At 36.7% G+C, this 14788-nt stretch overlaps 1 protein-coding gene across 1 annotated transcript; it reads right to left on the reverse strand.

Moving 5' to 3' along the window:
- Window positions 1-3902: 3902 nt before the first annotated feature.
- Window positions 3903-4694, reverse strand: LOC114730965 (uncharacterized). Its single transcript, XM_028918080.1, has one exon. It carries the CDS (start codon window positions 4692-4694, stop codon window positions 3903-3905), a length of 792 nt encoding a protein of 263 aa, XP_028773913.1.
- Between the last annotated feature and the right edge of the window lie 10094 nt (window positions 4695-14788).

Genomic DNA, 14788 nt, shown 5'->3' on the forward strand with positions numbered 1-14788 from the left:
AGTGTTCAATGGGTTGGAAAAATTGGAAGGTAATAAATGAAAGAAGAAATTGGATGGAAGAAAAAAAGGGGGGAAGGTACGGATGGAAGTAAAGAGTGGGAGATGAGCCGTGAAAATGAAACATGGGGTATTATATATATTATCATTCCCCCGGGATCTCCTTTCAAGCAAGAGCAAGAGAGTGCGGAGAGGAAGAGAGCAAAAGAAAAGAGAAGAGAGAGAGAGAAGCATAGAGAAAGAAGAAGAGAGAGAGAGCCGAGTTGCAGAGTATCTGACGGTTTTGGAGATCATTTAGGTACACAAAACTACTTCTTGTTATCATATTTTCTTTATGAATATTTCCTATATATTTATAGCTTTATATTATTAGTATCATTATCATGTTTAGAGAAAATTTTACCATTTGGGTATAGAGTAAATATGGAGTTATGACAATATATGACCGTAGAAATCTAAAAATACATTATTAAGGAATTTTAATCAGTTTATTTTTGTTGAATGATTATTTTGAGAATTTTAAACTAAGATTTTAGTTGAAAAGTTTGTTATTTAGACCTGTAATATGTTTTTAACGATTAAATTTGAGTTAAATAATTTATATGAGTTATTTAATATATTATTGAGATTTTAATCGGTTTAAATATTGAATAAGTTAAATATATATTTTTGAAATAATTTTTGAAGGCTTGAAAAATTATAAATTGAGAATTTTGTAAAATTAAATAAAGCTACAGTTTGTTTATAATTAAAAATATATATATATATACTTTTGTTAGATTTTTTTTTTGATATTCAGGAAACAAAAGAGAAAAGAATAGAAACTAGAAAAGAAACTTAGTCTCTCGTGTCCATGTGCATGAGTCGTATCACCGTGTCGGGGTGCAGTAGCTGAAGGCCAATTCCTCCCTGAAGAGAAATTTTGGCAAGAGCATCGGCTATCAAGTTATCGTCTCGAGCTATGTATCGCAGTTCCACTCTCCAGGCACGTCTGATCATCGCCTGCACTTCCTTGATCAGGTTAACGTCTTCATGCAGCTCCAGAGGCTCTCCTTGGATCAAACGTAAGGCTTCTTGAGAGTCGCTACGTAACAGCACACTCCTGTGGCCTAGATCCCAAAGTCTCTTGAGACCCATCAAGCACACCCATAGTTCGGCAGTAAGTGCATCACCTGCTTCCAGTCCCATCTGAAATCCTTCCAGTATGGTATCGTTTCGGTCCTTAACAATTCCACTACAAGCAGCTTTGTTGCTGGAATATGCAAATGCCCCATCCACTTCAGCCAACGCGTCAAACTCCGCATCAGGTAGTAAATGATCGATCTTATTTCTTAGGCCTGGTTGGAGAGTGGTTCCAATAAGCTTGTTCTGGGCAGCGTTCATGCTGTTTAAGATAGCGAATGCTCTAGCGTGGGCACTATGAGCAGTAGGAGAAGTGTTGTTATGTATACACTCATTTCGATCTCGCCACAAAAGCCAACAAATGGTGAGAAATAGCCCTTTCCAGTAGCAAGGGCTGATACAGACTCTTCGTGTCAGATTCAGATGGAGCCAATCCGCGAGGGTGCTGGAGAAGAAAATGGGTTTGAAGGAAGGAGCAATGAGTGTATCCCATTCACTTTTGACGGCCATGCAATCTCGAAGGGCGTGAAGGCTGTCTTCCATGTGTCGCTTGCATCTCTCGCAAGTCCTGTTTGGGTGAATATGTCGTTTGAATTTCATTTGGTTGTTAATCAGTTTGTCATGCAACAGCAGCCATGCGAACGTTTTGCACCGTTGAGGTATTCTGAGCTTCCAGATATTCATCCATCTCATCTGCGAAGGTTCCGTGCTGTGGTTAAGAGACTTGTAGGCTGATTTGACAGAGAAAGAGCCACTTTTTTCCCACTTCCAGCGAGCAACGTTATTTCCATTCCGATCTCGGACTTGCTGTACTCCCTCCTCGACATGCTTCCAGTTTCTTTTAATGCCATTCCAGATGTTTGACCCTGGTCTCGCTGCATTGATTTGGGGAAGGAGGTCATTTCCGTATCCATATTTCGCTCTAAGCACCCTTGTCCATAACGAGTTGCGGTCACTAATTAAGCCCCAGCCAAGCTTCATCATAAACGCTTGGTTCTGTTGTTTTAGGTGTCTCATACCAAGGCCGCCTTGCTATTTAACACTACAAACCTTGTTCCACGCAACCAGGTGGATTTTCTTTCTTTCATCCGACGAGCCCCACAAGAAATTTCGCGCTTGTCGTTCGATCGTATCGCAGATGGGGGCTGGAATATTAGCAGTTTGCATTGCATACGAGGGCAGTGCAGCGACAACAGATTTTATGAGAGTGTCTCTGCCTGCAAAGGAGATCCGAGAGGCATTCCAGGAACTCAGTCTATTTTGAACCTTGTCAATAATAAATTGATACGTTTCAGAGTTCACTTTGTCATGATGGAGGGGGACCCCTAGGTATTTGCCGAGGTTGGGGGTGCTGGAGAAGCCTAACGCTTGACTGAGCTGAGTAACTCAGGTATGGTTTATATTGCGGGAGAAGTGAACTCTTGTTTTGCTGGCGTTGATTCGTTGACCTGAAGCATCACAAAATTTCTGGAGGCAGTGTCTCATGACCTCCACCTGTTCCAAGCTAGCTTCTGCAAATAACAATAGATCATCAGCAAAAAATAAATGTGAAATGGGGGGCCATCCTTACCAAGTTTAATCGGCTTCCACCGCTTAGCATCGACCTCTGCTTGGATTAAATGGGCCAGCCTTTCCATGCAAATAACGAATAGATAAGGAGAGATCAGGTCTCCCTGCCTAAGACCTCGTTCTGGGGTGAATTCGTCTGCTTTGTAGCCCTCCCACAGAATTTGCATAGAGGGTGATGAGATACAGGCTTTGATGACATTCTTCATATTTTCAGGAAACTGGAGCTCATTCAAACAATTAATAACAAAGTCCCATGTGACTCGGTCGTAGGCTTTCTCTAAATCAATTTTGATAGCCATAAAGCCTCTTTTCCCTTGCAAGTTTTTCATTGTGTGGATCACTTCCTGGGCGACAATGATATTATCAGAGCTGGTGCGTCCAGGGACGAAACTACCTTGGTTTGGCGATATTATCTGCGGGAGAAAGAGTTTTATACGATTAGAAATAATCTTGGTAATAGTTTTATAAATAACATTGCAGAGGCTAATAGGGCGAAAATCGCGAATAACTTCTGGATACTCCCTTTTTGGAATTAAAATAAGGAATGTATGGTTGAGCTTCCTGATTGACTTAGGGTCCATGAAAGCTGTCCTGACCACCTTAATTACTGAGGTGCCAATAGAATCCCACTGGCTTTGGAAAAAGAGGGCATTTAAGCCATCCAGGCCTGGAGATTTTAGTGCTCCCATACTGAAAACTGCTGATTTAATTTCCTCATCTGAAATCTCTTTGGAAAAATCTTCTAACACAGATTTCTCCAACATGGGGAAGGAACAGCAATGAAGGTGTGGACTGGGGTCATGAGTGTCACTCTTGAAGAGATCTATGAAGAAGTTAGTGGCTGTGACTTTTATTTGTTGGAGATCTTCAATCCATTCCTCTTGATCGTTTTTTATGGTTAGGATCCGATTTCTTCTTTTCCTTTCGTTGACTCTTGCGTGGAAGTATTTGGAGTTTTTGTCACCAAGGGAGTACCAGTTGCACTTAGCTTTCTGGGCCCACATAAGATCTTCTTGAATTAAGATGTCTTCTAGTTCTTTCCAAAGTTTTTTATGGAGCTGATCGATCGACGAGGAAAGGTTCTGGTTGCCGTAGGTGCGTGATATGCCTTCGAGTCTCCCTATTAATCTGCTCTTCTTTTTCCCCAAATGGCCGTACACATGGTGGCTCCAGGCGCCTACTTCGTTCGTAAAATTATTCACATTTTCTTCCCACTAGGCCTCGGGGGTCCAAGAGTCACCAACTAGTCTAGAAAAATCTTCATGAAGGACCCAGGAAGCCATAATTCTAAAGGGTCTAGATATTTTACTCTCAGGTTGGGCAAAAGAGGTGCTTAACAGGATTGGGCGATGGTCTGAATGAAACCAAGGGAGGTGTCTAACCGAGGCATCTCTATACGCTTCTTTAAACCTGTCATTAGTTACACACCGATCAATCCTACTTTCACAATTATGGCTTTTCCAAGTGTAGAAAGGACCATTGCAACCAAGATCGTTTAATTCCAATTCCTCGAACCAAGAAATGAAATCCTTATCAGGAGGGGATGTGTGAACAGCATTGGACCTGGGTTCATGGTAGAAGAGAGTAACGTTGAAGTCTCCACCTAGAATCCACGGCAAATCATCATTCATGCGTAACTCTGCCAGCTCCGTCCAAAGCTGTCGACGGATATTTATATTCGGGCTAGCGTAGACATAGGTGATATAAATCTTCTCATCACCGTTTTTTGCCAGCACGTGGATATATTGGTCTGCTTTTTTAATGATAGTGGCAGAGAATTTTCCTTCATTCCAGGCGAACCAAAGACCTCCCCGATAACCAATAGCATCTACAGTGTCAAACTTGTCAAAGCCCAGTTTTTGGCAACGTCGAGTCGCTTTAGGGCCTCCGCATTTCGTCTCAAACAAGGCTAGGAAATCAACCCTGTATCTCTTTTTAATTTCTTTTATGAGCCCTGGTAGAGCTTTGGAGCCCGTTCCTCTACAGTTCCAAAAGAGACCAATCATGGGTAACCCATTGAAGGGGAGTCAGTGCTTATAGGTCCCCTGGATATTGGATTAACTGAGACAGTCCCTTGAGTACAGCTCACAAGCTGAGGTGGCCTGGAGGAAGGCGCGTTTGGTTCGTGGGTCATCTCTATTTTCGAGCTAGCAATGTTCGTTTGCGATGTCCTTTGCATCTGTGTGGGTTCTTCAGTCGTGTGGGCCTCGTCTGTTTCATTCATCAGTGCTTGAAACGGGTTTTCCGCACTCAAAAAGTGAAGTCGTGGTTCTTGGGCTTGTCCTGCCAGAGGTCTTGCTTCAGATGGGCTGCTATCTGTGATATTTTCTTTCCCTTTGCTTGTTCTGTCTCTCCATGTTGATTTCTTATGAGTCACAGGGACCCACTTTTTCTGATTGGGGGTTTCCTTGCCAAAGTTGTTGGCCCTACCTTTTTGACCTTGCGAATTCTTCGCCTTAACAGTCTCATGAAATATAGCCTCATTAAAGTGTATGTCCTTCCCGCGGATATCGTTCTTTCCTTTGATCTGATGCGAGATATCCTCTGTAGTTTGTGTGCTCAATCCCGATTTTTTGGGGTTACCTGATCTGCGCCGCCTTGGACGTTGCACCAGATTCCAGACACCAAGCCCCTCCATTGGCGGTGGTGCACCACCGGCTATCGTCGGCTCTCCTTCCATGGTTCCTCGTGTTCGCTTCTCCCCAGCAGGTTCATATTCATGCTTGCCACTGGTCCCCTCATTGGCTGCAGGTTGTGTAGATGGTGTCTTATTCTGTTGGGAGACTTTTCCCTTGATAGCGTCCGCAACCGCTGTTCCTGACGTGGCCTCTGGGGGGGCTCTCTCTGGGCATTTTTCTTTGTGATGGCCATATTTCCCACAGCCGAAACATACAAGATGCAAGCCTTCGTACTCGATCACCCTTTTTTTCCCAAAGATGTTTATCGATGACTTCAGTCGCTTCTGTAGGTTGATTTCAACACATATACGTGCATATCTTCCCCGTTCACTTGCGTAGGTGATGCGGTCAATCTTCAAGGCACGACCTATCAAGGAGCCGATTGATCTAAGAGCATTGGCATTAAAAAACTTGAGGGGGATAAGGGGGAGTCTCACCCACACAGCAATTTTCTTTTGCGTCTCATTGCACCAGGGATCGAAATTCGGTCTCCACCTTTGCACCATCAGGTATCTGTCGGAAACCATCCAGGGACCATCTTGGTAAATACGGTGCATGTCTTCTTCATCCTCAAAGGAGACCACAAAATAGCCATTATCGATATCTCTTGTTGAATAGGAAAAGTTAGTCTTCCAGATCCTATTAAGGCTGTCTCTTAGAGCCCAGAGGGGTATCGTCTTCCCCAGGAGTTTCACAATGAGAGATTTGCGCCAAGGTGCGCACCATTTTTCGTACTCTTCCCTTGACACCTTAAGCGTGGGGCAGTCATCATCCTCCAGGTCCTCCTTGCCAGTGATCTCCTGTGAGTCGTCTTCGGAGGTATCCTTACTAAAGTAGCATTGGAGCCCTTCGATATATTCTACCCAGGCATCCTCAAAAACACTGCTTCCTCTCTGGTCTGTCGAGAAGTGCTCCGACTTATCCCCCAGCAGCGTATCCTTGAAGGTTTTACCCATATCTTGAGTATTGTCGTCGTTCTTCTGGGCATCCTTCCCTGTCTGCATCGTCGGTCGAAATTTCTTCCTTACTCTCTTCGCCTTATCGCCGTCGTCATTCCCACCGTCGCCCTCAAAGCGTTCCTTTCTCATAGTCAGCGTTCTGATTATAATGTTGGTCTAAGTGAAAGGGACTTGGACACCCTAAGTGTCATATCCTGGGTTTTGTTAGATTTAAATAGCCTTATATGTAAATTATTTTTCAAAATAATATCTATTATAAATGCTTAGATTTGGGAGATTTAATATATTTATGTAATTTTGGTTTAGAGGGTAGTCTTAGAATTTTAGAGTAGCTTTGGAGTAGTTCTGAGTTTATATTAATAAATATTTATGTGCAATTTTGTAGACTTGAGAATTTTGGAGTAATCTTTGTGTGAATATTTGTAAGCTAAAGAGTACCAGGTAACTCTGAAAATTCTTTCTTGTACATGTGAATTGTGTATGATTGTATTATGAATTTACTATATTTTTATATATTGAAATATAATATTGTAATTTTTTAAATGAATGTTTTGGTATGTTATTTGATTTTGTTAAGATTTATTGCTATTAATTATGATTAATAATTAAATATATTGATGGCTATGGAATTGTCATGAGTTGTTATTAAATGGTATATAAGTTTTATTGCTATCTTATTTTTAATATATTTGAGGACGTATTCATGATGTAATATTATTGGCATCTGACATGCATTGTTGGGCTAAGGATAGAAGAAGATTGCATGGATATAAAATTACCACGTGGTATGCCATCATTCGGTGCACAGTGGATGGCACTTGTCAGGGCCCCTTCTTCCATGTTTTCCTTTGGCCGAGAATTCATTGGAGCTGTGGGACATGTGACACCTCCCTATTCACAAAGGAGGGGAGCCATAGTCCGAGCTTGAGCTCTATATCTTTGGCCGGATATATCTCTTGTATCGGTGAGCTTGGAATAATTCAATAAAATGGATTAGTTCCTATCGGACTATGTGTTAGCCTATGGCTCCAGTCAGCGGTATAAGGGTGGACGGTGATATAAGGGAGGCAGCATATTGCATTATTTTTGGATATATTGAATAATAAATTGAAATTGAATTGAATGTATCAAATCTGTGATTTTTAATATATACATATATACAGACCTATAAATAGATTTTTGGTTTATCATATGTGATTTGCTTGTATAGGTTAGAATTTCAGTAGTTACTGAGACGTTTGATCTCACCCCCCTATATTAACAATTTTTTAGGCAAAGGATCTAGTAGGAATTAAGGGAAGGCACCAATAAAGTGAGCCGTGAAGGCTTTTATGCTCCTCAAGCACATGCTATGTTATATTTTTATTTGCCATGACTATAAGACTTTAATAGTTTATGTTGTTAAATTATGTTAGAAATGTTTTGAAATTGACTTGTTGCAGTATTAGAAATATGTATGGACTTTTCAATTAAATATATTATGTATACTGATATAATTACGTGAGGTGTTACAGATAACATGAGCACCAGTTACAATATATGGCCTATTGTGTTAATTTTGTACAATTTGCCGCCTTGGATGTGTATAAAACTGAGCTCCATTTTGCTTTCTATGATCATTCCTAGCAAGAAAGCACTTGCAAATGATATAGATGTCTACCTACAACCATTGATGCAGGAATTGGTCAAGCTGTGGACTACTGGTGCGGAAACCTATGACTCATATAAGAGAAAGCTTTTCAATCTTCGAGCAGCATTGATGTGGACGATTAGTAATTTTTCTTGGTTAGGAACATTATCTGGTTGCAGCATGTATACTAGGTTGGCTTGTCCTGAGTGCAACTTTGACTCCAAAGCTGTACGCCTTCCACATAGTTGTAAATGGTGCTTTTTGGGCCACTGACAGTTTCTCGATTTGAAACGTAGATTTAGATTACAACGGAATCTCTTCAATGGTAAACAAGAAAAAAGAGATCCTCCTTTTATTTTATCTAGTATGGATATATTTCGATAGCAAGAAGGTGTTGATGTTGAGTTTGGCAAGATTGATGAAGTCGAACGAACCACCCGATGTTCTCACGGCACATCTGATGGTCAACCAATGTAGAGATAGAAAAGAAGTATCTTCTTCACCCTTTCTTATTGAAAATTTAATTTGATCTGTCACAGTCTTAACGTCATGCAGATTGAAAAGAATGTGTACGATAATGTGCTATACACATTGCTCAATAAACCCGAAAAGTCTAAGACCACCTCTCAACTAGAAAAGATTTAAGGGCCCTTGGAATTCATCCAGATACTTGGCTCGATGATAATGACAGGTTTCAACTAGTTAAATTTAGCTTGACAAAGCAGAACAAAGATATCTTCTTATTAACATTAAAGAAAATAAAAGTTTCTAATGGATATTCCAGTAAAATCTCAAGATGTATTGATCTGTAAGCTCGAAAGGTTATTGGGTTGAAGAGTCATGACTCCTATGTTTTAATGCAACAATTACTTCCTTTAGTACTCAAAAGCACACTCCCTCCTGATGTCTCTATGGTTTTGCTAGAGCTGTGTTCTTGTTTTAAAAAGTTATGTGCAAATGTTTTGATACCTGGGGAGCTGGATTAACTGCAGAATAAAATTATTTTGACGCTTTGTTATTTTGAGATGATATTTTCTTTGTCCTTCTTCACTGTCATGGTTTATCTTACTATCCATCTTGTTTGAGAGGCAAAACTTGCTTGCCCAATTCAATATCGATGGATGTATCCTATTATCTCTTTCTACGCATTCTCCACATTTTAATCTCAATTACAGACAATTATTAATTAATTAAACATGCAGGGATTTCGAAAAATTGAAATTTTATGCCAAGAATAAGGTGTGGCCAAAGGAGTCAATAGCAGAACGTTACCTCAAGATGAGGTCCTTACTTTCTATTCTAGATACTTTAATGACATCAAGATATCTTTCAACTGCCCCCCACGCATTAATAATTGTCCACTAGGTCCCTCCAATTCGAGCTACTTCTTCCCTCCTATTAGGAAATCAATTGGAGCATTTGAATACTTCAAACTGATTCCTATTAAGAAGTTACAAGCACACATACATGTCTTGATAAATTATACTCAAGTTGAACTCTTTCTCTAGTAAGTTGTATATTGATTTTCTTTTCTATATTTAAAAATTCTTCATCATTGCCTTCTCTGACACATAACCCCAATCACATTTCTAGGGAATTTAGAACATATGTAGGGCGAGAGCGACGGGTTCATTCACAAACATCAGTTGAGGTTGAGAAGAAAGTCCACAAAGAATTTTCAAGTTAGTTTACATGCCGAATACATAATGACAATAATTGCCACATAGTTGAACTCAAAAGTCTTGCATATGGTCCGTTTGATGATGCCAGGAGGTTTACTGCATATAATGTCAATGGGTTTAAGTTCCGCATAATAGCACGTGATTGGGGTTTGCTCACACAAAACTCTAGAGTTTTTGACAGTGACATGTGATTTGGAGCCATTCCTTACTATGGAAAGTTGGTTGATATTATGAGTTAAATTATCAAAGACACTCTTATGACAGAGAACCCTTTGAACCAATGAATTTTGAAAATTTCTTCTTTGAGGGAGATGACAAGTTAGCAATTGTTAGGTATATCTCTTTTATATACAATTTTGGTTCATTTTTGTTACATTAATTAGCAACTATATTTTTAATTTTAATATACATCTGTTATAATTATTTCTAATTATTTGAATTTATATATCTCCTTTTCAGGTAAGGTAATGAAGAATAAAATTTCTAACAGTTCATTCGAAACAATTTTTTTACAATCAGCAACTAAATTATGTTAATTTTTTAAAAAAATCACTGTCCCCATTTGTAGCAGCTTTAAAACCACAAAACTGCTACAAATACACACAACCACTACAAAATGACACCGGCCCTCTATAAATACCCTCACCCCCTTCCCATTCTTTCTCACTTCTCCTCCTCTCCATCCTCTCCATCCTCTCCACCCTCTCCATTTCTTGTAAGTTTTTCTTCTTATCAATTTATTTTTTATTATATTATTAATTTTAATTTTGCTAATTTTTTTATGTAGGACTTAATCATTGTTATCTTCTAATCTATCTAATTCATTTTTTATTTTCATAAATAACATTTCAATAATTTTTTAAAATTATAATTTATATTTTAAATTCTAAATATTGTAATAACTATTTTCCATTTAATATTTAAAATGTTAACAAAATTTCCTAACATAAAATTAAAGAAAATTTCATCTCCCAATTATATAAAGCATATTAAAATTATCATATTTTATCTTAGTAATTTAATTACAAATCCAATAATGAAATTTTTTTAAAAAATCCATTTAACGTTTGTAATGGTTCTTCAATTACTACAAAAAAACGTAAAGGATGCTTTTTTCTGAAATTGTTAAATTTGTAGCAGTTTTGATATCATTGTAATTTTCTTTCGGCGCATTTTTTTCAAAATTTTTTAGTTTGTGGCGGTTCAATATAACCACTACAAATGTTGGCGCCATTGCAAATTTTTTTATTCCTGCCAAATGGGGACTTGGCACCATTCATTAGTAGCGGTTTGGTAAACTACGACGGAGTTTAAAATTTTAATTCCCGCCTTGCATCTGCATTTGTAGCGGCTTTATAACCGCTACAAATGTTCACAAAGTGATCTCATATATGACGTTATTATTAGTGGTTAATTAACCGTGATAAAAATGTTATGGCAGCTGGGCTTCTCACGCAGCGATTTTGATAAACCGCTACGAAACCATTTGCTTTGGTGGGTTCTATAGCGGTTGCTCAAATTGCTACAATTGCCTTTTATAAGGGTTAAAAAATGGCTACAAATCATTAATTTTAACAACGACAAATTGCTGTTTTTTTTTAGTGTACACTTTATTGTAGTTGTTAATTGTTAATTTTTCTTATAAACATAGCATGCTTATATTTTTTTTTAATATTTTTTGTTTAGATATGTAGCATGAAAGTTGAAATGTAGATAAAAGAAGAAATTATTCAAATACACTAACATATTATTTATGTGAATTTTTTTTTAAAAAAAGAAGTGGTGGGTAGGAGTGTGCAAAAATCCGGTGGTCTAGTCCAGTTCAGTCTAATCCGAAGTGATCTAGCCTAGTCCAGTTCAGTCCAAATAAACTATAGAATAAAATTAGACTAGACTGGACCAAACTAGTTGGTTAGGCTGGCTTGAGTTTCGGACCAAGTGATTAGACTACTTGGATTGGTCGAGTCTAGTCTAGGTGAATTTTTTATTTTTAATAATTTGTAATTTAGATATTATTGCTAATTGTTTTTAATATTTTTAGGGATTTTTATGTATTTATGATGAAGTTTTAAAATTTTAGGATGAGTTTTATATGACTATAGGTATTTTTTATTGTCTTAATTATATTTATCATATTAAAATCGTGCTCCCCATAAAAAAGATTAAAAAAAAATTGAGAACTTGAACTGCTTGGACCAATCCACCAGTCTGGTGGACCAAGTCCAGTCCGACTCGATCTCGGGTTACCATTGGATTGAACCAGGTCACAGACTGCTAAACTCAGCCTGATCAAAAATTAGACTAGATTTCGGGTAAGGCTTCGGTCTGATCCGATCTGTCTGTTGTGCACCCCCAATAGTGGGTTAGGTGGGCCCATCTGCTAATACGCAAGTTATGTTGTGTGAGTTGGAGTAGCTCGCATCTTGACGGGCTAACAAAACCCTAATCCATCTCTTTTTGACTGGCTAGTTGGCAAGTTGGCCCGTGAACCCCAACCCATTTTATTGGTTTTATTTTTCATTGGTAAGGTTAATTGAGATAAATTTAAGGCCATAATTATTTTACATCATCAACTTATGAGAATTATTTTTGGGATAATACTTACATTAAGTTTTTAATATTTATTATGTCAAGTTTTTTTAATTATAAACTCACATAGAAAATATGAGAATTCTGAAATAGTGACTTGAAGTATTATTCGAATAAAATTGAAGGCGCCATCCAAATAGTTACTTGGACACATAAAAGATCAACACAAACTTTCAAGCTTTGACTTGAAGTAAGACTTGAACAAACCAGAGCAGTTTATTTGAATAAGCACTCGAATCGGTAATGTTTAAAAACAAAGAATTCTTTGAAGTTTATTCGAGTAAGAGAGCGAATAAAAACTTGTTTTTGTCCTAAGTCAAATCAACAAAAATAAAGTACTAAGGGGGTGGTAAGATAAAACCAAACCATGATTTGGAGAATAGTTTTTAAAAAAATAGTTATTTTGAGAATAGATTTTGTAAAAAAAAAAAAAGTAATTTTGACAAAATAAGAATATTTAAATAGTTGTTATTAGAAGTACTTTTTTATGTGCAAATTATTAAAAAAGCTATAAGTTGATATGATAATTACACAAAAATATATTTTAATTTATATTTTTGTTTGAAATAATATATTTGCAAATAATATATTTTTTTGCCAACATAGTAAATCGTATATGAAAAATATAATTAATGTGTATATATTTATAAAATATAAGATTAAATATGATTTTACAAAAATGGTTATCTTATTTGACAGATTTTAAATATAAAATCTCCTAATATTTTGCGAAAAATTGAATAAACATACATAAGAGCAATTTATTAGTTACATGATAAATGAATAATTAGTGGGTATATAAAATAGAAAATTAAATATATTTTTAGAAAATTGATAATTCCATATCAAAATTATAAACACCGAGTATTATAAATAATTCTATTGAACCTTTCCTCCTTTTTCCTTCATGAGCATTAGAATCTTGCTATTATAGTGAAGAAAAAGCATAGCACTATACGTACTGATCACATTTTCTCTCTTCACTTTGTCCCAATAGCCATGGAAAAGCGAAAAATTTTCACTTTTTCTGAAACCTTAATTTCTTAGTTGAAACCATAATTTTCAGCCAAATCATGGTTTTCTTAAAATAAGTGGTGTTTAGATAGTTTCCAAACCAAACTATAGTTTCAGGCGCACAAGTGGTTTTTTTAAGTTTGCCAAACACCTCCCAAATTAAAGTGAAATTAACTCGAATAACCTGTTTGTTTAAAAAAGTTTTTGACTAGAATATAGTACTTAAACTTTGGCTAGAAGAACTTTAACTGAAATAATAACTCAAACACAAAAGCTTTTAATTAAAAAAAAAACTGACTTGATTAATGGCTCGAATAAATCCTTTGGACAAAAGAATCCTCTATCCATTATTCAAATACCGACTCGAATAATGTCTACCTTTTTTCATTATCAAAACATTTAATCCAACATAACACAATTGCAAAAATTGGCCAAAAAAGATTTTGATGTTAACCCTATCAACAACACTAAGAGCTTTGTCTACCGCCAAGTGTATTCTGCAAGCATATGAGTCGTCACAAGTAGTAAAGGAAATGATATATCATTCCTATGAGGATTAAGGCAAAAAGAGTTTTTTTTTTTTTTTAAAAAAAAGCAATTAAGTTAAGCAACATCATTTTGAGAATTTTAAATAAACTAGAGAAAATTTTGAAAATTAAAAGTTTGACTGCAATCAAAATTAAATCAAAACTTTGACTTCAAGAATAATGAAACTTAGAATTATCTCTCCCCTTTATACTTTATAAAACTTAATTAATTTCCCCTCAACTAAGAGTTTTAATGAATTTATGTGTTACTCTAAGATTTTAAAGTACTTGGAAAGACTCTTCCAAATCAAAGTCAAGTTTATACTTTCATTAAAATGCACAATTTCTTGATACTAATAATGAGAGCATTTTACCATCTCCCTCGTGGCCTTCTGCAACATTCTTTATGAATGTTTTAAGAGGTTTTGGGTTCAATTCAAGACATGATTTTGGAATGGGGTGATGAGTTGTTGAATTATAGATTGCAGCCTATTGCACATGACAATGGTAATTACCTTACACGGAACACTACAAAGACTAATGGGGCGGAAGCCATTAAAAGATTGAGGTGCTTTACCCTTTGGAATCAAAGTGATGAAGGTTTGACTCAAGGAGAGAGATAGAACTTGAGATGGAATTGAGATTATTAGAAACATTGGACCATCTCAAAAGTACCATTTCTCAACACATGACATAGAGACTGAAAAAAATTGAGGATTAAAACCATTTGGTGTTAGGACCCCATTAGTTTTTATGCCTTCTAAAAGCATCACATCCATATCTCCTTTCGTTACAGGAGAAAAGTAAATTAACAAGATGCTACTGGGAGACCTAGGTCTTGTAATTAATGTAAGATTTCCTCTTTCGGTATAGAATCAGAGACCAAAAAAGAGTTTGTGAAAGCTATGGAATAACAAAACGAAAACAAGAATAGAATAGGAAAAGAAATATTTTCTCTTTTAGTATTTTTACACTTAAGGTTTGTTTATAGTGGCAGGGGCATATTTAGAAAAATGTTTAT

The sequence above is a fragment of the Neltuma alba genome, unplaced genomic scaffold, assembly GCF_004799145.2.
Source record: "Neltuma alba isolate B1F8T4 unplaced genomic scaffold, ASM479914v2 tig00012791_pilon, whole genome shotgun sequence".
Taxonomy (NCBI): domain Eukaryota; kingdom Viridiplantae; phylum Streptophyta; class Magnoliopsida; order Fabales; family Fabaceae; genus Neltuma; species Neltuma alba.